The sequence below is a fragment of the Miniopterus natalensis genome, chromosome 7 (genome assembly GCF_054644295.1).
Source record: "Miniopterus natalensis isolate mMinNat1 chromosome 7, mMinNat1.hap1, whole genome shotgun sequence".
NCBI lineage: Eukaryota > Metazoa > Chordata > Mammalia > Chiroptera > Miniopteridae > Miniopterus > Miniopterus natalensis.
This window is the reverse complement of record NC_142087.1, coordinates 76,243,909-76,267,908: the sequence shown is the minus strand read 5'-3', so window position 1 is coordinate 76,267,908 and position 24,000 is coordinate 76,243,909. Positions and strand designations below refer to the sequence as shown.

At 47.5% G+C, this 24,000-nt stretch overlaps 1 protein-coding gene across 1 annotated transcript; it reads left to right on the top strand.

Annotated features, from left to right (window-relative positions):
• The first annotated feature begins 2,316 nt into the window (after positions 1-2,316).
• LOC107536078 (zinc finger protein 64) lies at positions 2,317-23,503 on the top strand. Its single transcript, XM_087819172.1, has 5 exons — positions 2,317-2,469; positions 7,588-7,737; positions 8,298-8,360; positions 18,581-18,832; positions 21,791-23,503. The coding sequence occupies exons 1-5, from the start codon at positions 2,373-2,375 to the stop codon at positions 22,498-22,500; spliced, it is 1,272 nt and encodes a 423-aa protein (XP_087675298.1). The 5' UTR covers positions 2,317-2,372; the 3' UTR covers positions 22,501-23,503.
• The last annotated feature ends 497 nt before the right edge of the window (positions 23,504-24,000 follow it).

Here is a 24,000-nt window from a genome sequence, read left to right as displayed (position 1 = left end):
AACTGTGAGTGCATGTAGTGTAAAATAGTAAAGCAGTGCCTTCGAAAAACGAAACCAACTTAATCAGTTGCTGTCACATTTGTGAAAAACATGAATAATTTTACTTGTTTTTTTTACTGAAACATTGCACGCAGGGACAATGCAAGGTCATGGTAAAATATCACCGTATATCAACTTCATTGGCAAAAATTAAGACAGCATGTGGCTCCACAGTATCTCCTACACTGCTGGGCAGAGATAAACGTGTGCCATTATCTCTTAGTCACCTACAATTCAACCAGTGTGGACATTCACTTAAGAAACTCGGACACTTTTTAGAGAGATCATAGATGAGAGTCACACTATACACATGGCAGAGACCAGGAAACAAACCACATGCCCATCAACAGGAGAGCAGATGGATGAACTCTGGTATGTTCGCACCATGGAATATTACACACCAGTCAAAATGGATGAATGCCGGTGATGGCAATTTAGATGATCTTAGTAATCTAATAAATGTGGGAAAGCACCAGGGAAACCACCACCCAAAACTAAGAACAAACAAGCAACCAAATACAGGCCAGTGATGGATCAGTAAGGACAAGGTGCCCTGTAGCAAGGATTGATTGATCCTATCGTACATCCCTGAGCTGAAGAGTACTGAGAGCTCATGCACGCAAACACACAGGTTCAAGCCTCAGGCGGTATAAAGGGTGTCAGATGTCACCCATCCTCCAAGCTGGGTGTCCTCCCCCTTTCAGCTTCCCCAGAGGCAACCACTGTCCCCATTGTATCCAGTAGCCTTCGGAGACATTCCAGAAGGAGACCCAAGATACCCAAGCACATATGGATGTTTTCAAATGGCATTACGTTTATGTGTAGCTACATGTACACACGTCCCAAAGAAAACTTTAAAATTACTTAAATATATATATTTTTAATTTAACCCCCAGGGACTTCACCTCGCATTACACAGATATCTCTAGAATCAATTCACAGCTTGAAAATCAACAGGAAGGTTGAGAAAAACAGCTCAGTTTTTAAGAAACAGAAAAATGCCCTTCTCGCAGGCGGTCCCCTAGGGTTGGCCAACCTCAGTAACCTCCCAGCCGGCGTTTTTCCAGGACGCTGCGGAACCCCACGGGGCAGCACTACCCCCGCAGCAAAGTCAGAAATACAGGTTCCCAGGCCCGCGGCGGATTCAGAGCTGAACCTGGGCCTTTTGAAATAAGGCTCCACGTGATTCTCAGGTTGGGGCTTGCTCGGCGCGCGGCCCCGCCTTCCGCAGCAGCTCCACCGGGAGCGGGCGCACACCTGGGGGTGGAGGTGGCTTTCCAGCTCCCCGTAGGACGTCGTTCACCTGGTGCAAGGAGGGGTTCTCCCCTGCACCCCTCGGGTCTCATCAAAGGCGCAGCCAGTCGGAGCACGAACGCCAATTAGCTCAACCGCCCCCCCCCCCCGGAGGACCACGCCCCAGTCACCTGCGGGGCGGGGCCCGCGCCCCGGGCCCGAAGGCTAATCTCCCGGCTCGCGTGTGGCCTCAGACTCCGGGCCTGGCTGTGTAGACATACAGATTCCCGGGCGCCGCCGCCCGAAGCCAAAACCTTCGGAATCTGTGTTTTTAATCGGCTTCTCCAGGAACAGTGGTTCACCCTGCAGTTGGGGACACTCTGGCGTCATTTAAAACCCGAACATGGAGCCAAGGTCGAGAGAGCCACGAGCGGAGGTCGTGCCTCTCTCAACCTTGGCTACCTCTCCAATAACCTGGGGAGCTTTAAAAACAACCCCCCCCTCCCAAGTGCCCGGGTTTCAGTCCAGGCCAATTAAGTCAGAATCCGAAAGCGCGGCCCATTCAGCCGCCGCCAGGGCATCTCCCCGGAGCTCGTTAGGAATCCAGGAGCTCAGGCCGCACCCCAGACCCACTGAGTCAGAATCTGCATTTTAACGAGATCCCCAGTGATTCCTGCGCACATTAAAGTTGGAGGAAAGCTGTGCTTCTGAAATTTTAATGGGCACACGAATCACCTTGGGATCTTGTTAAAATGCGCACAAGGTTTCTCAAACTTTAATGTGCATGCGAATCACCTGGGGAGCTCGTTAAAATGCAGATTCTGATGCCGCGGGTCTGGGGCGGAGCCCGAGAGTCTGCATTTCTAACGAGCTCCGGCTCGGTGGGGCCCGGGAGGCCGCGGGCCGCTCCCCGCAGGACCCCGCGGCCTTGGCTGCGGGCCAGGCGGCCGGCGGGACTCGGGATAAACCGCGCAGCTCCGAGGAGCAGAGGCGCCCGGACATGCGCGCTCCGGCCGAGGGGGGCGTAATTTCCGAACTTGGAGACTCGGGTGTATGAAGTAGGCCACTGGCGGGGACCGGCGGGCGCGCGGAGCCTCGCCATGTCGCGGCGCAAGCAGCCCAAGCCCCAGCACCTCCCCTGCGCCGAGCCGCGGCCGGAGCCTGCGCGCCCCGAGTTGGCGGCGGCCGGGGAGTCGGGTGAGTAGCGCTGCGGGCGCCCCGCCGGAGGGCTGGAGGCTGTTTCTCGGGTGTTTTCGGACTCGCGCGGGTGCGTGGTTCCGCCACCGGGCGTGGGAGAGTGGGTGAAGCTTCCGACACGCGTCTCGGGGCTCGGCCTCGGCGCCCCGGCCCCTCCCCCCACCTTGTAAATTCTCCCCCCGGGGGTAAGTTACTCCGCTGTCTGCCCGGACTTCAGCCACTCCCCCCAAACGCTAGTACCCGGCGGTGCGTCTCCCAATCCGCTGCCAGGAGGCTCCGAGACCCCTTCCGAGGCTGTCTTCGGGGTGCGTCGGCCGGGACTCGGGTCCCCGAGCTCCCCGGCGCTGGGCTTGGGCTGCGCGCCTGGCACGGAGGCTCTGAGACCCGCGCGCCCGGCGGCTCTCCGGAGGGTGGAGAAATATCGGGGGAATGTCTGAGCCCCGGCGGGTACGCGCGGCTAAGTGCTAGAGAGGGACACGGCAGCGAACAGGGGGACGAAATCCCGGCTCTGCTGGAGCTGATGGCCCGGGGGCGCTGGGTGTTTAGGGGTGCGCCCGGGGGGGGGGCATCTAAAAGTAGTGGAGGCAGTTCTGGGGGCAGCGGCGCCTTTCACACCCGTTGTCCAGGGCAGGCCTCGCGGAGAGGGCAGAGTGGGTCAAACCCTGAAGGTTGTGAGGGGCGCGCCGCGGAGATGGCCCGGGGCAGGGCATTCCAGGCCGAGGGAGCAGCGAGCTCAGAGGTGAGGGCGTCAGCGGGCTGGACCCTGACGCGGGTCCGAAGAGGTCGGAGAGGTGATGGGGGCGCCGGGGCTCCTGGAGGACTTTGCCGTTTACCCTGGAGAAGCGGAGCGGTTTTGGGGAGGGGATGTCGTCTCAGGGCGGTGCCACAGTCAGACTTACCAGGCTCCCCTCGAGCGCCACTTGGCTGCAGGGGTCCCGGCGGAGCGGAACGACCCTCGGCTCCCCTAACACCTCGGGACAATATTTCTCACCTTGAGGCCCCTGGAGCCGGCGCCTTCGGGTAGTAGGGAGCTTTGCCAACTGGTCAGATTCCTGCGGCTACTCTCAGGGGCCCATCCCCCACACCACCCCTTGGAATGTCGGGGGTGGGGTGAGGTCTTGGAATCTGCATTTCTGAAGCGCTTCCCTTTCTGACGCTCTGGCGCGCATTAAGACGAGGTAGGTTGCTGCTTGATTCCCCCCCCCGCCGGCCGGCTGACCCCTTTTTCTTTGGAAGGAAGTAGCCAGAGGAGTTTTCACTGTTTTTTCCCCTTTCCCTGCATTTTCATGGGCAGGGGGCCCTCGGGCCTTTCCTCTGAGAAGGCTCAGATCCCCAGCAGCTTGCTTGGATGACCATGCACTCCCAAGGAGGTGGCCTAGGAGAAAAATCTTAACCAGGCCACTCCTAAATTAATAGTTTGTATTTGAAACTAAAGCTTGGCTGCGTGAACTGCCATAACCAAAACGCCCTAACTGCCTCTGTGCCCAACGCCTAGAATGGGGACAGGTAGTTGGACAAGGAGGGTCTTTCTGGGGTGGGGGCTGATCCCCTGAAAGAGGAATTGAGGAGTTATTGGGGATGTTGAATCCTTAGGGGGAAGCAATTATTGAAGACTCTTTTTTCCTGCAAGCAGCCCTGGTCCTGAAGCCGTGCCCTGTGTTTGAGGGCATTGGGTAGGGTGTTCTGTATTGTGCAGTACTGGGGTGCCCCTGCAGGACAGGGCACAATCAGAATCACTCCCCCAAACACACCTCAACACCAGCCACCGGAGCAGAGGAAATGCAGCCTTCCAACTAATGGGGTGTTTTCACCTGTGTTTTATGTCTGTGGTGCCGACCAAGGGCTTGCTTTTTTTTTTTTTTTTTTAGTTTGGGCTACTCTTGCAAATAAATGGCTTTGTGACCAGAGTCACTTTTGGAGGAAGTATAATGGAGTAGGTCAATTGGTAGGCTTCAATCACTGCCAGTAAAAAAAAAAGAAATAACGGAGGGGCAGGAAAACAACCTTACAAAACAACATCAGTTTCTCAAAGGGTTAAAAAATGTCCACTGTGCTAAACTAGGTTCTAATTAAAATGTGTGCACCCCACCCCCTTTCAAGCTAGAAGGGCCTCTCTCTGCCCCAGCTGTACCTGTCCCAGGAGAATGGGCTTCCCTGGATGTCTATAGGTGAGGGACGTCCCTTTGGGACGTCCCTCACGCCCCTCCCTTACATTCTACTGGGTGGCCCTTGATAGCTATTGGACAGTTTTCTGATAACCTGAACCCATCCACCTCCCTTCTGCCTATTTTGAAGTTTGCATTGCACAGTGCAATTCCCTCTCCAAGAATCTGGTGGCTCACATGTGTAAACTCCAGTGAATAAAGCCAATGTTTATCTAGTGCTGACTTGTGTACAAGGTTCTTTTACAGATGTTAAATTTAATAATCTTCCTGTAAACTTACACTAAATTTAATAATCTTCCTGTAAACCTACAAGTTAGGAGCTAAATCCCACTTCACTGGTGTGGCAACTGAGGAACAGTGAAGTTGAGTAACTTACCTAGGATCACACAGGTAATGATAGAACTGGATTTTGAAACTGACTAGCTGGCTTCCCAGTCTGATCCCTAAGCCACTGTGCTTACAGCCTCTCACTTAGATTTCAGCTTTTCAGTCTTTCTTGGTTTCTGTGGGGTTAAAATACTCAAGAGTTTGATGGGTTTCTTTTTAAAATGGGAATTGCTAAGTAGTACAGGTTTGGAGTTTTTCCTCTGAGTGGCGTGGTGATGCGCTTCAGATACGGCAAGTATGGGTTCTGGTCAGCTGAAAACCTCTAGCCCTGTGACCTTGAGCATCGCCTCTGAGTCATTGTCCATCCTTACGGCGCAGAAGTTCTCAAAGTGTGGTCTCCAGAGCAGCAGCAGCAGCTGAGAACTTGTTAGAAAAATTGCCGCCTCCACTCCAGACCTACTGAATCAGGAACTCGAGAGGTGGAGCCCAAGACACCTTGTCTTAACGAGCCCTCCAGGTGATTCTGATGCACGCGTGTTAGGGAAGCGTGGGCTTGGAGTTGTGCTGCTCCAATTTTAATGTGCAGAGCAGTCGCCTAGGGATCTTGTTAAAGTGCAGGTTGCTTCTGACAGTGGCCTGGAGTCTTGGATGAGGCCTGAGGTTCTGCATTTCTAACTAGCTCACAGTTATGCTAACATTAGTGCTCTGTGGACCACTCTTTGAGTAGCAAAGGTTTAGAGTAGTATGACAGTCACTCGGGGAGTACTTTAAAATGCAGGCTCCTAGAGTCTACCCTAACACCCGCCTCCTGGAAATTACATTTAACTCATAATTCAGGTGATGCTGATCCAGGTATGGGGCCATCTTGTGCCTTGTAGGATGTCTTACCCACTAGACGCCACTCTCATGCACGTGATCCTGGCAATCAAAAATGTCCCCAGGCATCACCAAATGTTCCCTGGGGGCAAAATGACCCCCAGTGGAGAGCCACAGGACTGGGTCACTTGTTCAGACCCTGTTAAGGGACCTCCAGCTGAGAATATACATTGTCCATCTCTTAACAACCCTGAGACAGGCCAGCGATTCCTTTTCACAGATAAGTAAGCTTCGGCTCAGAAAGGTTAAGTTAGTTGTCAGTAGGCACAAAGCTAGTAGTGTCCTAAGCAAACTCTGCCTAGAACTGAAGCCCTCGCCAATGTGCTGCACAGTGTCCCAAAGAGAAGGTTTACCTTGATAAACCCTCAAGGCAAATGGAATCAACCTTCTGTACTTGGGCAAACAAAAATCCCAGACCTTGGCCTATAATTCATAAATTAGTCAAGCTTTTTTTTTTTTTGAAGACTTCAGATATGGCTAATACCTCTTTTGGAGTATTTAATCTTTGTTATAGAAATTTTAAAAACTATATATTTAGATCAAACCATATGAAATTGTTGTCTGAGCATGTAGACCCGTGAAAACCTTGATTTCACATGGTTCAACCTTACTAAAAATAGAATGACATGAGCTCCCTTGTACCCGTAGCTGGGCTTCAACAATGAATGACACGTGGCCAGTCTTATTTCCTCTATACAACTGTTCCCTGCCCTGGATCATTTTGAAGCAAATCAGACATATATGCAACTTACAAATATTCATCCCTAAACTATGAGAATGTTTTAAAAACTAATTCCATCTTCACACCTTAAAAAAAAATCCCTCATGAAATCTTCACTTAGGGTTCATCTTCTCACAGTCTTAAATGGGTTTTTGTTTTGTTTTTTAATATGTTTTTATTGATTTTTAGAGGGAGGAAGGGAGAAGGGATAGAGAGATAGAAACATCGATGAAAGAGAAACATCAATCGGCTGCCCCCTGCATACCTCCTACTGGGAATCGAGGCTGAACTCAGGCACCTGATGGGGATTGAGCTGGTGACTTCTTGGTTCCTGGGTTGATGTTCTGTGGCTGAGCCACACCAGCCAGGCTTAAATACTTTTATAATATGTTTAAATCAGAATCAAAATCCTGACATTACAGACCATCACCTCAAGTCTTTTAGCCCCTGGTTTCCCCCCATCTTCCAAGTTATCTGTTGAAATGCCTGCATTTTGTCCTGGAGATCCTCTGGTGGTGCTTGAATCATGGTCTGTGACCTGTTACTGAACTGAGACAAAGTCAGTCAGGAAATTGAGAGTAAGCATTTAAAAATAGTTTGACATCGCCATGACATCCAGCGTTCTGTTCTAATAACGTCTGGGCTTTTGTTTTTGTCTTATTTCACTTTCTCTTAATTTGTGTTTATTACCTTTTATGAAATAGTGGCCTGTGATGGATCGGAAATTATCTAACAAACTAGGTCTTTGAGAAGCGCTTTTGCCAAGTTTTACTGTCTGGATCTTGCCAGCCGCGTCCCTGTCATGATTCCATGTTCTTTCACCCCCTGTATCTCCTGGAAATTGGTCATTAGAGAAAGGTGACTTTAGTAAGACCCGGATGTACGTCAGTTTTTAACGTTTTGGGGTTTCTGGAGAGGTGATGAGGGGAGGTGGAGTATGGAGTAAGCCTGCACCTGCTCCATGATAAGACTTGCCATGGTGGTTATATCTGAGAAATTAAGTGACGCTTCTTTTTGTCTCCATCTCAGCTTCAGAACTAGATAACAATGCTCCAAAGTCAACTTGTCCCTCCACCGACAGCAGTGATGCTGAGAAGGCCCCTGTCGCGGCTCCTCCCACCGAGTCAAAGGAACAAACGGCCACCCTTGGAGAGAGGACTTTCAACTGCTGCTACCCAGGTTAGGGGGAGTGGGAGGGGGAGAGGGGGAGCAGGATGGGGAGAGGGGGAGAGGAGGAGCAGAAAGGGGCAAGGGGGAGAGGGGGAGCGGGAGAGGGGGAGCAGGAGGGGGGAGAGGGGGAGCAGGAGGGGGGAGAGGGGAGCAGGAGGGGGAGGGGGGAGCAGGAGGAGGAGGGGGGAGCAGGAGGGGGAGGAGGGAGCAGGAGGGGGAGGAGGGAGCAGGATGGGGAGAGGGGGAGAGGAGGAGCAGGAAGGGGAGAGGGGGAGCAGGAGGGGGAGAGGGGGAGGAGGAGGGGGAGAGGGGGAGCAGGAGGGGGAGAGGGGGAGCAGGAGGGGGAGAGGTGGAGCAGGAGGGGGAGCGGGAGCAGGAGCGCACCGAGCGCCATGGCCCCATTGCCGGGACCCAGCGGAACGCGCTCCCCCGGATCCCCGTGCGCTCGCCCCCTCTGGGTCCTGGGGGGCAGCAGTGCTGAGCGCCGGCCTCACCAGGACTTCAGTTCGTAGTACCTTCCTTCCTGGGGTTATATTTTAAGAAGCGCTGGGTTTTTCCTTCTCTTCCAGGTTGCCGCTTCAAAACTGTCCATGGCATGAAAGATTTGGACCGCCATCTGCGAATCCACACGGGTAGGTGTCCATTCATTGGCTCAGAACTTTAGTGTTAAACAAGACAAACCACCACCCCAAGGAAAGGGTTCGAATTAAATGCTGTGCATATGGTGGTGATCAGCACAGATCACGGTCTCTGCCTCATGAAACAGTCCAGGGGGGTGGGCTGTGACCTAAGAAGTAAAAAACAGGCAAAAAAATGATAGCGACAGAGGTGAGGGGAGTGCTGAAGAACCTATGTTAGAGGGATTTGATCTAGCTGCCAAGGCTTGGAAGGAGCAAAATTGGGTATGAGGTTGTGTGAACTTGAACACAGATCCTCCAGCCCTAGTCAAGCCTTCACATCATTGCTGGTCCAGCCAACATCTTAATTATAACCTAGTGAGAAACCTTCAGCCAGACCTAATCAGCTAGTCTGCTCCTCGGAAATTTACTGAGATAATGTTTGTTGTTGTTGTTGTTGTTGTTTAAATGGGCGTGAGATGAGGTTGGCAGAGGGGGAGCCTGTAGCCATAGGAACCTTAGATAAGAGCAATGAGGTTGCTTCTTAAAGGTGCTTTCCAAGGTGTAACCGTGTGCTGAGAACACAGAGAAATAAGATGCTGGAGCAGGGGAATTCCCTGATCTACAGCCAGGGTCGGCACACTGTGGCCCGTGGGCCAGATGCAGCCTGCTGGCATGCCCCTTTGTCTACCTTCTTTCTGTGGCTGCTCTGGCCCTGCAGTGGCATCATTGAGTAATTGCTGGAGAGACGGGATGGTGCACAGAACCTGAGATATTTACTGTCTGGCTCTTTACAAAGTTGTGCCAACCTTTGTGTGTAGTGTAGGCCCTCTACTAGGCTGTATGAGTTAGGATACTGGTCTCTGTGCTCTTACAGAAACCAAACTAAGTGGCTTAAACATTATCAGGTTTATTTCTCTCAGATATAGTTTAAGAAGCAAGAGATCCACAGCTGGTAGACTGGCTCTGTTGTCCTTAACATAGCACTTCATCTCCGGGTCGATTCCTTAACCAGGGGGAGGGGGAGGGGGCTCACAGCCTCCCTCCCCTGGGCAGTGCCCCAGAAGCAGCAAACCTTGTGGCTCGTGGGATATGAGCAGAACCCAGACCTGGCCACATCAAGCATCAGGGGGGCCTGGGAAGTGGCTCCAAGGAGGGCAGCCATATGCCCAGCTAAAACTCTGCAGCTCCATGAGTAGGACAGCTTCCTGGACCTGGGCATTGTGCTATGGAAATAAGAGAATGAAGGGTCAGTTTTTTCCCAGGAAGCGGGGACCACAAGAGGCCCCTCAGTGAAAGGAATGGTTGGTCCTCATCTTGAGAGACAAGGCCGCTGGGATGACGGTGTCAGTAAGGTCATGCGAATTGCAGAAGCCATTCGAGCAAAAATGAGACCCATCAACTTGGCAGGTTTAGGCAACTTCAGGTGACTGCCCTGAGGGTAACTGTGGAGCAGTTGCTCTCAACTGTGGCTGTGCTACTGCCATCTAGTGGGTGGGGGCCAAAAATGCTGCCAGAAGCCTGCAGTGCACAGGACGGGCGCTACAGGGCGCTACAGGAAGCATCGTCAGGCCCCGCATGCTCAGGTGGGCTTAGAGAGAGAGGCAGGGCCTCGATTAATGTTTTATTGGAGTAACACAGAGCGTGATGGGGGTCCAGAAAGTATAGGCAAGACCCTGTCCTTGGCGGGTACACTGAGTCAGGGGTGCAGATGTGGTGCAGGCCGATTGCTCCTTTAATAAATGTATACTTAGGCTACTTCTCTGGGTCCAAGGCAGCAGCTTCAGTTCTGTGAATCTCTTAACCAGTAAAAAGTAGGAGAGGGGCCTGGGGTCTCACAGCTTCTCTCCCTCAGGGCATGACCCAGAAGTAGTATCCCTTGTGGTTAGTGAAATAGTGAGATCCAACTAATGGTGGCTTAAAAACAAAGTATTTCTGTCCAGCAACACAGTCCAAGTTCAGTGTGGTGGCTGGCCCCATGGTTTCAGGGACTGAGGCTCTTAATTTTGTTCCTTTGACATCGCAAGGATATACTCTCACTGGCATGATCTGAGATGGCTCACTACTACCTTAAAGACACATCCTGGAAGTTACACATATCACTTGGGTGAATGAAGTTTTGAATCTGTGTGGCCAAGTGCCAGGCTGCAAAGAGAAAGTTCTCTTAACCAAGAGAAAGGACAAGATGCGTAGGCTAGATGGTGTCTCTGGCCCGGCTGTAAGTGGTAGGCAGGGATGCCCACGTATGTGTGGGTGATGATTTAAGACTTGAGCCTGATCTTTGCCAAGTAGGTAGAACAGTGGTTCTCAAACCACTATTTTGAGATCCTTTTACACTTAAAAACTGAAGGACCGCCCCCAAAGAGTTTTTATTTTACCTATAGTTGTGGCATTAGCAATCTGAAACTTTGAAATATTTATTCATTTAAAAATAACAGTAAGCCCATTCTATATTAACATGACACTTGTATAAAAAGTATTTCCCAAACCAAAAAGCAGCATTGTTTATACCTTCGCAAATCTCTTATGTCTGGATTAATGGTCTGCTGGATCCTCACAGCTGTGTCTGTCTACAGTCCATCGTCATGTGTTGTTTTGGTTGAAGCGTATTCAGAGAATCTGGCCTCAGTGGGGGCAAAAGTAGGTTTACAGTTGTATGTGGAACAGTTTATTCTTACATTATTATGTATTAATTACTGCATTATTTTCCATACAAACAACTGTAAACCTGCTTTTGCCCACCCTGTGGTTGGAAATGGAGGGCGAGGGGTATGTTGATCGCCTCTTCAGATAATTATTTTTCTTGAGCACCAGACCACAGCACAGCAAATGGTAGTTTCTTAAAGATCAGTGGCTAAGTAGAATCTGCAGCCACATAGCCGTAAACTTTTCAAGCTGTTCAGTTAAATCCATTGGTCGGTCTGCTGCTCTGAATGATTTCACCCAAGCTTGACTTTTGACATGTCACGCATTGGTCATTTGGGAAACACTGGTTTACCAACTTACGTAATTCTTCCAAATGTTGATTCATTTCATTATGCTACAGGGGGAAAAAACACTTGTTAAAGTTACCAATCTCCTTTTTAAAATCTAAGAACCAGGAAGCTGCAAGCCCACGGGTAGCGGATGTATGCTCTGAAATCCCAACTTTCATTTTTAGAGCTCAAATGTTATCATTGCAGTATCGGTCACTTTCCTTGAAAAGACAGGCTCACATAGTTCATTCTGCCAAATACAGATCTCAAAAAACAACAACTCACAAAATGACATAGTTTGTCTGTTGTTTCAAATCACAATGGTGCTGCCTGGATCAAGTTTGCACCGCGACCTCCCCACAAGCGCTGGTTGTCAGACAGCTCGTGTGTTGCAGTTTGCAGCAGAAGCAGCTTTAGAATGAAATTTGAGCCCTGGCTGGTATGGGTCAGTGGTTAGAGCATCCACCCTCCCACCAAAGGGCTACAGGTTCAATTCCTGGTCAAGGGCTCGTATCTGGGTTGCATGTTCAATCTCCAGCCCCTGTTGGGGCTTGTGCCTGTTCATGTGTCTCTCTCACATCAGTGTCTCTCTCTCTCTTTCTCTTTCTCTCTCTTTCTCTCTCTCTCTTTCTCTTTTCCCCCTCCTTCCCTTCCACTCTAAAAATCAGTGGGGAAAATATCCTCAGGTGAGAATTAACAACAATAAAAGTGAATTTTGAGTGATCTCTCCAGGCCCCTTGCTCTCCTCTCATTTACTCTAATAATCCAAGTCTGTTTCTTTTGCATTGTCTGGGTAGACTATTGTATACAAATGATGAGTTTTCTCCTTTCTGTCCCTCTACTTGATCTTGAGTGCCTTGGTCGAGGTCAGGGGTGGGGAACCTTTTTTCTGCCAAGGGCCATTTGGATATTTATAACAACATTCTTGGGCCATACGAAATTATCAACTTAAAAATTAGCTATGGCCCAGCTGGCGTGGCTCAGCGGTTGTGCATCGACCTGTGATCCCAGAGATTGAGGTTCGATTCCCAGTCAGGGCACATGCCCGGGTTGCAGGCTCGGTCCCCAGTTGGGGGCCTGCAGGAGGCAGCCCATCAGTGATTCTCTCATCATTGATGTTTCTGTCTCTCTCCCTCTCCCTTCCTCTCTCTGAAATCAATAAAGACTTTTTTTTTTTTAATTAGCTATGGAAAAAGCTCTTAGATTTATTGAATTTCAGGTCCTGCCTGCGGCTGCCGTGGCAGGGCCAGGCCAAATGATTTCTCGGGCCATATGGGGCCCGCGGGCCGGACATGCCCCCGCCCTGGTCTAGGTGCTCTAGGTCGGGGTTGAGGAGGAGCAGGGGAACTGAGCTATCATTATATTCTTTCTCTAAAAGGAAGGCCCTGGTGTCACCATCTTTAATCAAGAGTGGTGGCTGAATTTCAGATACTTTGCTCCTTTTAAGGTGGTTCTGTGGGATTTCTCTCCCCTGATAAAGGAGGTTGATTTGTAATATTTGCATTTGTAATATCACTTTGTATGTCTTCTTCAGATTGACATCCGAGTTAATCTCTCATGAAGCCAGTTGAGGCATTTTTTCTTTCCCTATGCTGTTAAACAGTTACTGAATGTGGAAACGTTTCTAGGTTTGATAGACTGTGCCTACACCCTCTCTTTGCTTGACTTTTTCCAGAGGATGGAGATGGGGTGTAGATTAGGCTGAGATGACACTACCGATCTCAATGGCAACTGGACGCCGCTCTGCTCATCCCATCGTCTCCCCCACCCCCCTCCGTGAGTCACAGCTCTGTGCCTGTGGCTTTTCTCCAGGGCCCAGCTGGCGGGGCAGCCTCTGTCTGGAACATGCCAGATGAAGGCGGTCTTGACCTTTTGTCTGCTGTGGGCTCCTGGCACTTTGTGAAGCTTATGGACCCTTTCCAGAATAATGTTTTTAAATGTAGGTGTGTGGTGGTTGCCAGAGGGTGGGGGTTAGGGGGTGAAAGGGGTCTTAATATATGGTGACAGGAGAAGATATGACTTTGGGTGGTGGGCACACAGAGCAATATACAGATCTTAGAAATCCACACCTGAAATCTGTATGTTCATATTAACTATTGTCACCCCAATAAATTTAACAAAATGTTTAAATTCTAAAATAAATAAATGTAGTAAAATCACATTGAAAACTATATTTCAGTACAATTGCTATCAAAGTTAAATGTATGATATTTTCATATGCTAAATCCTTGAGACCCAAAGTGTGGTAAAGACCAGAGATGTCAGCATGCCCTGGGAGCTTGTTAGAGATGCCGAATCTCAGGCCCTACCCAGGCCTGCTGAGTCAGAAACTGTATTCTACTTTTTGTTTTTATAAGTGCAGCCTGAGAAATGGGGAGATACTGATCAAAGGGTACAAACTTTTAGTTATAAAATGAATGCATTCTAGGGATCTAAGGTACAGGGAGGTGACCGTAGTTAATAAGAGTGTATCATGTTATAGACTTGAAAGTCATTAAGAGTAGACCTCAAATGTTCTCACCCCCCAAAAAAGTAATTATTGGTGGTGATGGAGGTGTTACCACAATAAGGTTAGATAATAATCACTCAATATACACAAATATTAAATCATCGTGTTGTATACCTTAAATTTACGTGTTATATCTCAATTATATCTCAAAGCTGGAAGGAGGGCGAATCTGCATTTTAATGACACCCTGCCACCCCCCCAGATAGTATTCGCAGCAGCACTGAGAAGCTGTTAGGATCTCCTGGCTGGTCTACTAATTCCCTCCATTATGGAGCCGTGATGAACATAAATGACACTTTGAGAACTGCAGGAAGTGCAGTGTCAGAACATGGCTCATGTCTATCCAGGAGGGTCTCAGGTACCATTATTAGCGTGGTCTGCTAACCCCATTCAAAACAGGAAGAAAGGCTACATTTCAGAGGTTTTTAGAAACAAAAAGGCAGTCATTTCCCACACAAGGTCTTTGACCCTCTGCATTTTATCTGCAAGTCCCAAATTCAGAATCCACGATCTGGAATGTCACAGGTCATCTTGGGCAAGAGAAACGAGTGTGACAGATGACACACTGACTCGTAAAAGCATTTGTCTAACAGTGACTCATCGCATTTCAGTGGGCAGAGCGTCACACACCCAAGCTTGCAGTCACAGGGACAGGGAAGCAGAATTCTCCTGGGAGTAAACAACTTGCTTCGGGGTGCATCACTGGCATGGCAACTTTTTACATGGCTATTGATCCCTTTTACTTTGTAATTTTGTATCTTCCTAGACCGGAATCCGTTTTATCGAGTCTTCTAAATTTATTGGGGTGAAGTTCTACTTAATAGTTGGGATTGACTTTGTCAATCAGTAGGCCCCTTTCTCTTTCCAATGTCTGTGTCTTCAGCCAGGTACGACTTTATACCCCTCCTTCCACAGGAGACATTTGGCAATATCTGAAGACGTATTTGACTCAGCTGTGGAAGGAGGTGCTACTGGCATCTAGTGGGGAGAGGCCAAGGATGCTGCTAAATATGCTACAATGTACAGGATTATCTTGTATACAGGATTATCCCTCAGCAAAGGATTATCTTGCCCAAGATGGCAGTAGTGCAGATTGAAAACCCTGGTCTGTTGGAATCTTCTCTTTTTGAGCAAACCTCCCCTTTTAACAACCAGTTTTGGTTTTATTGATCAAGTGCTGGAATCTTTTATTCCTTCTAGCTTCTTGACTTGCATATGGTTTACTTGCTTTGTCTTTTTTTTTCAAATGAACTTAAGTCTATAAACTTTCTTCTTAAAAGTGATAGGCTATGGATTTTTGATACATGGCACTCACTGTCCATCCCTAGGAGGTTTGTAATCTGGTTTGGATTCTTGAACAAAAATTGTTTTAAAATATGTTCTACAATAAGAAGACCCAAATATATGCTGCCTGTAAGAGACACCCCCCCCCCCCCCCCGAACAAAAAACTCAAACAGGCTGAAAAAACACGCACACAAAAAAACAAAAAAAATCACTTTTGGAGGACTTCAAAGGAGAGATCGACAGCAATACAGTCATAATAGGGGACTTGAACACCCCACTGACTTTAAAATCTTCTAGTCAAAAAAATCAACAAGGAACCCGACTGGCATGGCTCAGCGGTTGAACATTGACCTATGATCCAGGAGATCAAGGTTCGATTCCCAGTCAGGGCACATGCCCGGGTTTTGGGCTCCATCCCCTGTAGGGGGCATTCAGGAGGCAGCCGATCAATGATTCTCTTATCATTGATGTTTCTCTCTCTCTCCCTCTCCCTTCCTCTCTCTGAAATCAATAAAGACATTTTTTTTTAAAAATCAACAAGGAAATAGTTACTCTAAATGACATACTAGATCAGATGGATTTAATTGACATTTACAGAACATTTCACCTCAAAGCTGCAGAGTATACATTCTTAAGTGCACACGGGACATTCTCAAAGATAGACCACATGTTAGGACACAAAACAAGTCTCTACAAGTTCAAGAAAATTAAAATCATATCAAGTATTTTCTTGGGTATTTACACCATGGAATACTATGCAGCTATAAAAACAAAGACTCCCTTACTCTTTGAGACAGCATGGTGGGACCTGAAGAGTATTATGCTAAGCGAAATAAGCCAGACAGAGAAAGACAAGTGTCACATGATCTAACTCATATGTAATCTGATGAACAAAATAGATCCGGAGACATGGAAGCATGGAACAGACTGACGAATCTCCGAGGGAAGAGGGTGGAGGGGAGAAACTAACCTAAGAACTTATATACATATATGCATAACCCATGGACACAGACAATAGTGTGGTGAAGGCCTGGGGGGAGGGGTACAGTGGGGAGGAAATCAATGGGGATAAAGGACATTTGTAATACTTTCAACAGTAAAAATAAATTTAAAAATAAATATGTCCTACAACTTTCAGTTGACTTTTTTGAAAACCTTTTGTGAGACCATGTTAGATTCATAAAAGTCTGATTCACATCTGCTTGGTGAGTTTTCTCTCCTCTTTAATATGAAATTTCTAGTAGTGTTCATCACAATTTCTATATTAAAATTGATATTCCTGCTTTTAGCATTTTTCTAGAATGTTTTTCTATCATTTTTTACTCTGTCATTTTTACTTAGGTCTCTTAAGCACATTAAGCTGACTCCTTGAAAATTTTAACGGAAGTTTAACCCATTTATGTTTGTTGTACTTACATTTAGTTTGATTTTCATCTTATTTTGTGTGTTGTCCTTTTTTCCCCCACACTTCCCTTTCTGTTTTTTCTGATGTATACACAATTCAAGTATGATACCCTGAGTCAACTGGCTTTTCTTTTTCCATTGAATGCTAGTTCAAGCATAGGATTCTATTTAAATAATTTCTGTACAACTTGACAAATTTTTTTCCCATCTTGCTGCCATCTAGTGTTGTCTGCTGACCTGAGCTTTTTTTAAAAAAAAAACACATATTTTAAAAATATATCTTTATTGATTTCAGAGACAGGAAGGTAGAGGGAGAGAGAGAGAAACATCAATGATGAGAGAGTCATGGATCGGCTGCCTCCTTCACACCCCCTACTGGGGATCGAGCCCGCAACCCGGGCATGTGCCCTGACCGGGAATCGAACCTCGATCTCCTGGATCCTGGGTTGTTGCTCAGCTGCTGAGCCACACCGGCCGGGCAATCGGAGCATTTTTCTTTCTCAAAGCTTTAAGAGCTTCTCGTTCTGGACTTCTGAACCTGGCCACCCTGCCTCTAGATAAGGTGTCTTAATACCCATGGCTGTTTTTAGTGTTGAGGAGTAATTTGCTTTGCTCTGCTCTGCCCTACACAATCTAGAACTACCTTTCATGCCTTCACTTTTCTTGTAGTTCTCCTGTTGTCTTTTTGGACAGCCTTCTGGGAGATTCTGTAGCTCTATCTTGTCTTTTTTTTTTTTTTATCCTTTCTGGAAGAGAATAGAAATTATTATGGGAATGAAAACTGCTTTTATAACTTCAAGTTCGTGATTTGGGCATGTCCAAAAAAAAGGCGGCTGTGACAGCACAGTATAGCTGTTACTGCACAGCTACTGGAGCTGTAGTGCCTAGGTTCAAATCCCTCCTTCAACCATGCATGTGACCTTGAGCAAATTGACTTGGGCATGTCTTCCCGGTTCTGGCTTTCCCCAGGCATTTGGTTCCTGGGTGGAATCATTTGTGTTTGGATGTGATCAGTCTCAAGTGGTTGTAGGGGAGGAAAGGAACACTCTGTGGTTAGAGATGTTCTGGGCACGGGGTTCTTCCAGAGTGTCTCTAGCTACTTGGGGCTTTTGCATTATTTCTCTGGTCTAAGCACCTTCATTTCCCAATAGCTGGGGGCAGGGGAGGTATGGGAGGGTAGATACCATTCCTGCTTGCAGTTTGGGAGATATCCTCCTGACCGTTTTTTTTTTTTTTTTTTAAATATATCTTTATTGATTTCGGAGACAGAGGAAAGGAGAGGGAGAGAGAGAGATAGAAACATCAATGATGAGAGAGTCATTTATCGAACCCGCAACCCGGGCATGTGCCCTGACCAGGAATCGAACCCCAATCGCCTGGATCCTAGGTCGACGCTCAACCGCTGAGCCACTCCTGGCCGGGCCCTGACCATTCTTTATATGGTTCATCAACTAGTGAGCTAGAAAGCTATTCTAAGACACCTAGACCTGCCACTTTTTATCCCGAATATTTTTGTGGCCATTCACATTTTCCCAAATGGGGTTTGGCTTATGAATTTCTCCTTCAGTCTGGTTTTATCTAATCTGTCCTTTAGGATTCTTCATAATTTCTTTTTTTGTTTTGCTTTGTTAATCCTCACCTGAGGGTATTTTTTCCATTGATTTTTGGGGGGGGGGGGGGGAGAAACATCGATGTGAGAGAGAGACATTGATTGGTTGCCTCCCTAGGCGCCCCAATCAGATCTGGGGATTGAACCTGCAACCCAGGTACATGCCCTTGACCGAGAATCAAACTCATGACCCTTTGGTGCACAGGCCGACATTCTAACCACTGAGCCACACCAGCCATGGCAGGTTCTTCATAATTTCTGGGCCATCAATGGATGGCACACCTTCTCCTCTCCCAATGTGATAATCTAGATTTAAGTATCTTTCTATCTCTGGGCATTTGAGCAGAAGGAAGAGGCAGACACATGTGCCTAGATTACCATTTTGGTCAAATGTCTTTACAGTCATCTTGATAGAAGAGCCCGTACAACCTTGAATCTTTTATATATTTGAAGGAGACAAACCACACAAGTGTGAGTTCTGTGACAAGTGCTTCAGCCGCAAGGACAACCTGACCATGCACATGCGGTGCCACACCAGCGTGAAGCCCCACAAGTGTCACCTGTGTGACTACGCAGCTGTGGACAGCAGCAGCCTCAAAAAGCACCTGCGGATCCACTCCGACGAGCGGCCGTACAAATGCCAGCTCTGCCCCTACGCCAGCCGCAACTCCAGCCAGCTCACCGTCCACCTCCGGTCCCACACAGGTAAGTCCTTGACCCAGAAACCTCTGTGCCTGACTTGCCAGTTTCTTAACCTTTATTTACCTAAAACACAACTTAAACACCTTGCTGGTTAAGTAAAGAAATTTGGAATCTCTGTGGTGATTGTGAAGCTTGTGATTTTTTCATTTGCTAGGACAGTAGTTTTTATCAAAACTTGAAAACCTGACAGCTGGGTTTTCTAACTTGATGGCATAGAATACAGCTGGGGTGAGTACCCAGTACAGCAGTGAAGATGCAAAGATGTACCTTGAATAATCTGAAGTATAAGCTAGATGTTTCAGTTATCTCTCTTAAACTCTGATTGCATAGTTTAATTCAGAAACATGTAGCAAAATCAGTTGAATGGAACTGCAGATCACAGACTTCCAGTTCTAGAAATTAGACTTTGCAAAGAGCTTTTTTTTCCCTTCTTTGTGGGACCCGCATTGAAATAATGATCGATCAGTCGATAGACCCAAATAACCCATTGTGGTACAGAAAAATGGGGGTTGGGAGGCTCATGAGGAGATTCATAAAATGAGAATTTTCAGTGAATTCATGGAAGATGGCAAGCAGAGAGAAATACGTTGACATCTAAAATTGAGTAAAGAAAACTCTCCCAACAGACAAATGGGAGGCACCATGCAGTCAGGAGCCAGTCTTTCCAATCATGTCTAGCTATCCTGAGAGTTCTGGACTTGTAGACCGCCAAGGCCACAGAGCTCAGAGAAGCTGAAGCCTATTGGCAAAATGGCCCAAACTACCCAGCAGGTAAAATCTATGGCACCTATGTCTAATCCTTAAGCCAATCCACTCTTCCTAAACAAAGTATCAACTATGGATTATGAGACATTTGTGGAAAATGATGGTATAAAAAGCACCAAGTCTAACACATAACTAATCCTGAAGCTAACAGAGTACTTGGGTGATAGACAAGAATTTTACAGTTTCAATTGGTATCTACCCACTGTCAGAAATGTTGCATCCAAGAACAGTTTCGTGAAAAGGTAGTAAAAACAAAGGCATGAATTAAAACTAGGATTGCTGGCTATAAAGTTTAAAAAAAAAAAAAAAAATTCCAGAGATCCAAAAAAAAAAAAAAATTGAGTTGGAAAACAGAAAAAATAAGAAGCTGGAAGTCTGCTTGCTGACTAGGTTTAGGGAGAAAAGAAAATAGAAGTGAGAAAATCAAACAAGAAAAAGAATTTCACAATGCTAAGGGGTCCTGGGAGTGAAGGTGTCACAAGATGCCAAGCAGGGCTAAAGGAGTGGCTGGAGCAGTCTATACCTAGAAAGACTTCTCAGTAATAGTGGCTTCTAGAAGACAGCAAAACAGTGCCTTCAAAGTTGGAAAATCATTTTGAATGTAGAATTTTATACCCAACCAAACTGTCTCAAGTATGAAGGCAGGATAGACAAAAGTGTATGCAAGGACTCAGATTTTTCTCTAAGCCATCCTTCTAGTGGAAGGTACTGGAAGATAAACTCTAGCAAAACAAGGGAGAAAAAATTTGACATGAGGTATTTTATGTGCGAATATCTGAATATAGCTAACTGGGATTGTAATAAAGGGAAATATCAGGGTGATGTTTGTATAAGAGGTTAAGAGAAAAAAATGAACAGATCAGAAATTCAGAAAATCCATTAGAAATTCCATGTAAATGCTTACATAATTAAGAGACTGGACAAATTGAGATCATGGTGCGATTTTTTCCCCTCAAGAAATGCAGTGTAGCCAAGAAGCATGTATGATAAAATGTGGCCCAGAATGAGCGTGTAGGAAAAGAGCATCAATTCAACCTTGATGCTGGCAACACTATCCACTGGCCCACATGTGACAGTGACCCTGAAAGGGGGTGGACATAATCCTGGTCGTAATATCAATGATTTCTACTGCAGGGCCTCAAACAACACTTTCATTCAACATCATTTCATTATAACATTGATAGGAACGTAACGCTTGTTTGCATCAACTAGCCTGTGGTAAAATTGATGTCATTATACGTTGTTCTGCTTAAAGTCAAAGAACTCATTGATGACGTTAAGAGATGACTTAGTGGAGCTTGAATCTAAATTGAAAACAACTAAAGCATGAGAATTCACAGTTCAGAATGCAGATGTTATTGAACTTAAATGTGAGAATAAAGCTATTCCTGAAAGAGGAGGGGATCCTCAAAAAAACCTCTTAAGCTTATGGACTAAAAGTCATGAGGTTATCATTCAGTTTGGAAGGTAAAGCTAGAAGAGCCCAAATCACAAGCAACAGTGCATGAGGATGCTGAGGGGGAAAGGGTGCATGTGTAGGATAAGTGAGATTCTCATCTTGGCTTGATGTTTAAAGTAACAACCTCTAAAAGAACTAAAGTGCCTCCAGGGGTACAAAGGAGGCTATAGCTTTTCAACGTCTGTCCCCTGCTGCCATATTCATGTGTTATTTCTATAAATAAAACTCATTCTTGTAGTTGTAAAACTGTGAAACTTTCACTAGTAGTGCAAGCCAATAAAATGATGTAATTGAGCTTAAACACTAGAGGAAGCGTGTTTCTGAGTCCTAGCTGGATGTGGATCAGTTTGTAACTTCCTTCTTTCAAGTTCAGTTTTGGAATGCCAGGTTAAAAGAGAGTTTAGAATCGAAACTGGAGTATCTCTTGAAGAGTATGGACTTGGATGCCACGATGTCTGGGTTCAAATCCCTGCTATTTAAATCAATAACTTGACCTCTCTGAGCCTCAGTTATCCCATCTGTAAAATGGGGGGGGGGGGGGAGGAATAGTACCCACTCACAGAACTGTTGTGAGGATTCACGAGTTAATACACATGGTAAATGGTGTTATTAGGAGATTACAGGCAGCTGGAGTTAAGAAGACCCAACTGCCTTTGCGGCCAAGTGTTCTGACGCATGTTTGGGGGGAGTTCTGTGTTGACTGCCTGCTCTAATGGAAACACACCTTCCGTTGCTAGGGGACACCCCCTTCCAGTGCTGGCTCTGTAGCGCCAAGTTCAAAATCAGCTCGGACTTGAAAAGGCACATGATCGTGCACTCGGGGGAGAAGCCTTTCAAGTGCGAGTTCTGTGACGTCCGCTGCACCATGAAAGCGAACCTCAAGTCCCACATCCGCATCAAGCACACCTTCAAGTGCCTGCACTGCACCTTTCAGGGCCGGGACCGGGCTGACCTCCTGGAGCACAGCCGGCTGCATCAGGCCGACCACCCCGAGAAGTGTCCCGAGTGCAGCTACTCCTGCTCCAGCCCGGCTGCCCTGCGGGTGCACAGCAGGGTCCACTGCAAGGACCGCCCCTTCAAGTGCGACTTCTGCAGCTTCGACACCAAGCGGCCCAGCAGCCTGGCCAAGCACATTGACAAGGTGCACAGGGACGAGGCCAGAACGGAGAACCGGGCCCCGCAGGGCAAAGAAGGGCCCCGCGACAGCAGCTCTGTGCACGTGGCCAAAATAGTGACTCAGAGGGCCTTCCGTTGCGAGACCTGCGGTGCTGCGTTTGTCAGGGACGACTCTCTGAGATGCCACATGAAGCAGCACAGTGACCAGAGTGAGAACAAGAACTCGGACTTGGTCACCTTCCCGCCTGAAAGCGGTGCCCCGGGACAGCTCGGCCCCCTGGTCTCTGTGGGGCAGCTGGAGACCTCCCTGGAGCCCAGCCAGTGCCTCTGATTCATGCAGAGAGGCGGTGAGCCGTCTGGAATTCCAGGCAAATGCCGTTGCCCAGCCTATTGGGTGAGGCCGTCAAGCCAGACTATAGTCACCAGCTCTGGGCATGGCTGCCCCAACTTCACAGGCCTCCGGAGGCCATGGCTGCGGTCACTGTGGTGCGAGGGCAGGCGCCAGAGCAGCTGTGGAGACGCCTCTCCACGTTGCCGTCTGCCTCCCAAGCATCAACTGGGCAGGTTGACCAGTCGCTCCAAGGTGGGGGTCCACTGAGCACTGCTCTGTCCAGTAGGATTAGCTTCTTTATGATGGATTCCGCTTCTAAGACTGGTCCATTTCCGATGCAATTATTAAGCTACTTAGACCTCATGGACCTGAAACTAACCCGATGTGTGGAGTGCGGACGGTTAAGATGAGGATGGGTGCGCGGAGGCGCTGGGAGGCCGGGAGGCTGTAGCTCTTAACCTGGGTGGTGGTTGGTTATGTTTGCCTCATACGTTGTGTGGTTCCTTTTATCGGTAGTTTTATAATAAAAAGGCAAACTCACCTGCAGCGGGATGTAAGAGGAACGCTCGTTTTTCCTCCGTGGACAGGTTATGATGCTGGGGCCCCGCCCCTCCTGGATGCCCACAGATGTCTCGGTCTCAGTGCTGCGTAGGGGGAGGTGCAGCTTGATCTGTAGGTGGCAGCAGAGATCAAGCTAACGCGCTCAGCCTGGCCCGCTGAGAAATTCACGGCTTGTGTACTTGCGTCCTAGGGAAAGGACTAGGGGCGCAGTGGGCCCGGGGCTTGGTTCCGGGGCACAGCCTGAGACTAGCATCTTTCACCACAGTAAACACGGGATGTGTCCTGACCAACAAACAGGTGAAAATCCAAACCTCTGGTAAATGGACGTGTTGCTTGACTTAGGAGGCTGCGGAACACCAGTAGCTGTATAATTGATCCAAAATAGCTTTGTTTGTTTCACTTTGGCATATTTTCTTCAAATACAGTCTCTGTTTAATACAAATTTGTGTGTGCCCCTCATCAAACTAAAAATCTATGCTCTTAAAACGGATTAAATAGATCCATTGGTTTTGGTAAACTAGGAAAGAAGGTGTGAAAACAAATTTTTATAGGTTGTGTACAAGGGAAGATTTCACTTACGAAATAGCAAGAGGTACGTGGCTCCTTTTGTTATGATTTTTGTTATTTGAATAAACCTGATGCCCTTTAGATCTGATATCAGGCAGATGCACACTGTTGAATCCCTTCGTTTTAAGAAGAGGTGAAAATGAGACCCCCCAGGATAGAATTAATCACTGCTTTGCTTTGGAACTATTCTCAATGGCTCAGAAAAGCGTTTGGCGTCTGAATCGGTGTATGGTACAGATTCTGTTGTCGCCTCTCTGTGGTCTGCCATGCGTCTTATCTACGGGTCTGTTCTAATAACGGCAGGGCTATTGACCTTTCAAGTGGGAACCCAGAGATCAGAATCATATAAACGTTCCTCGGACTTCCCGTGTT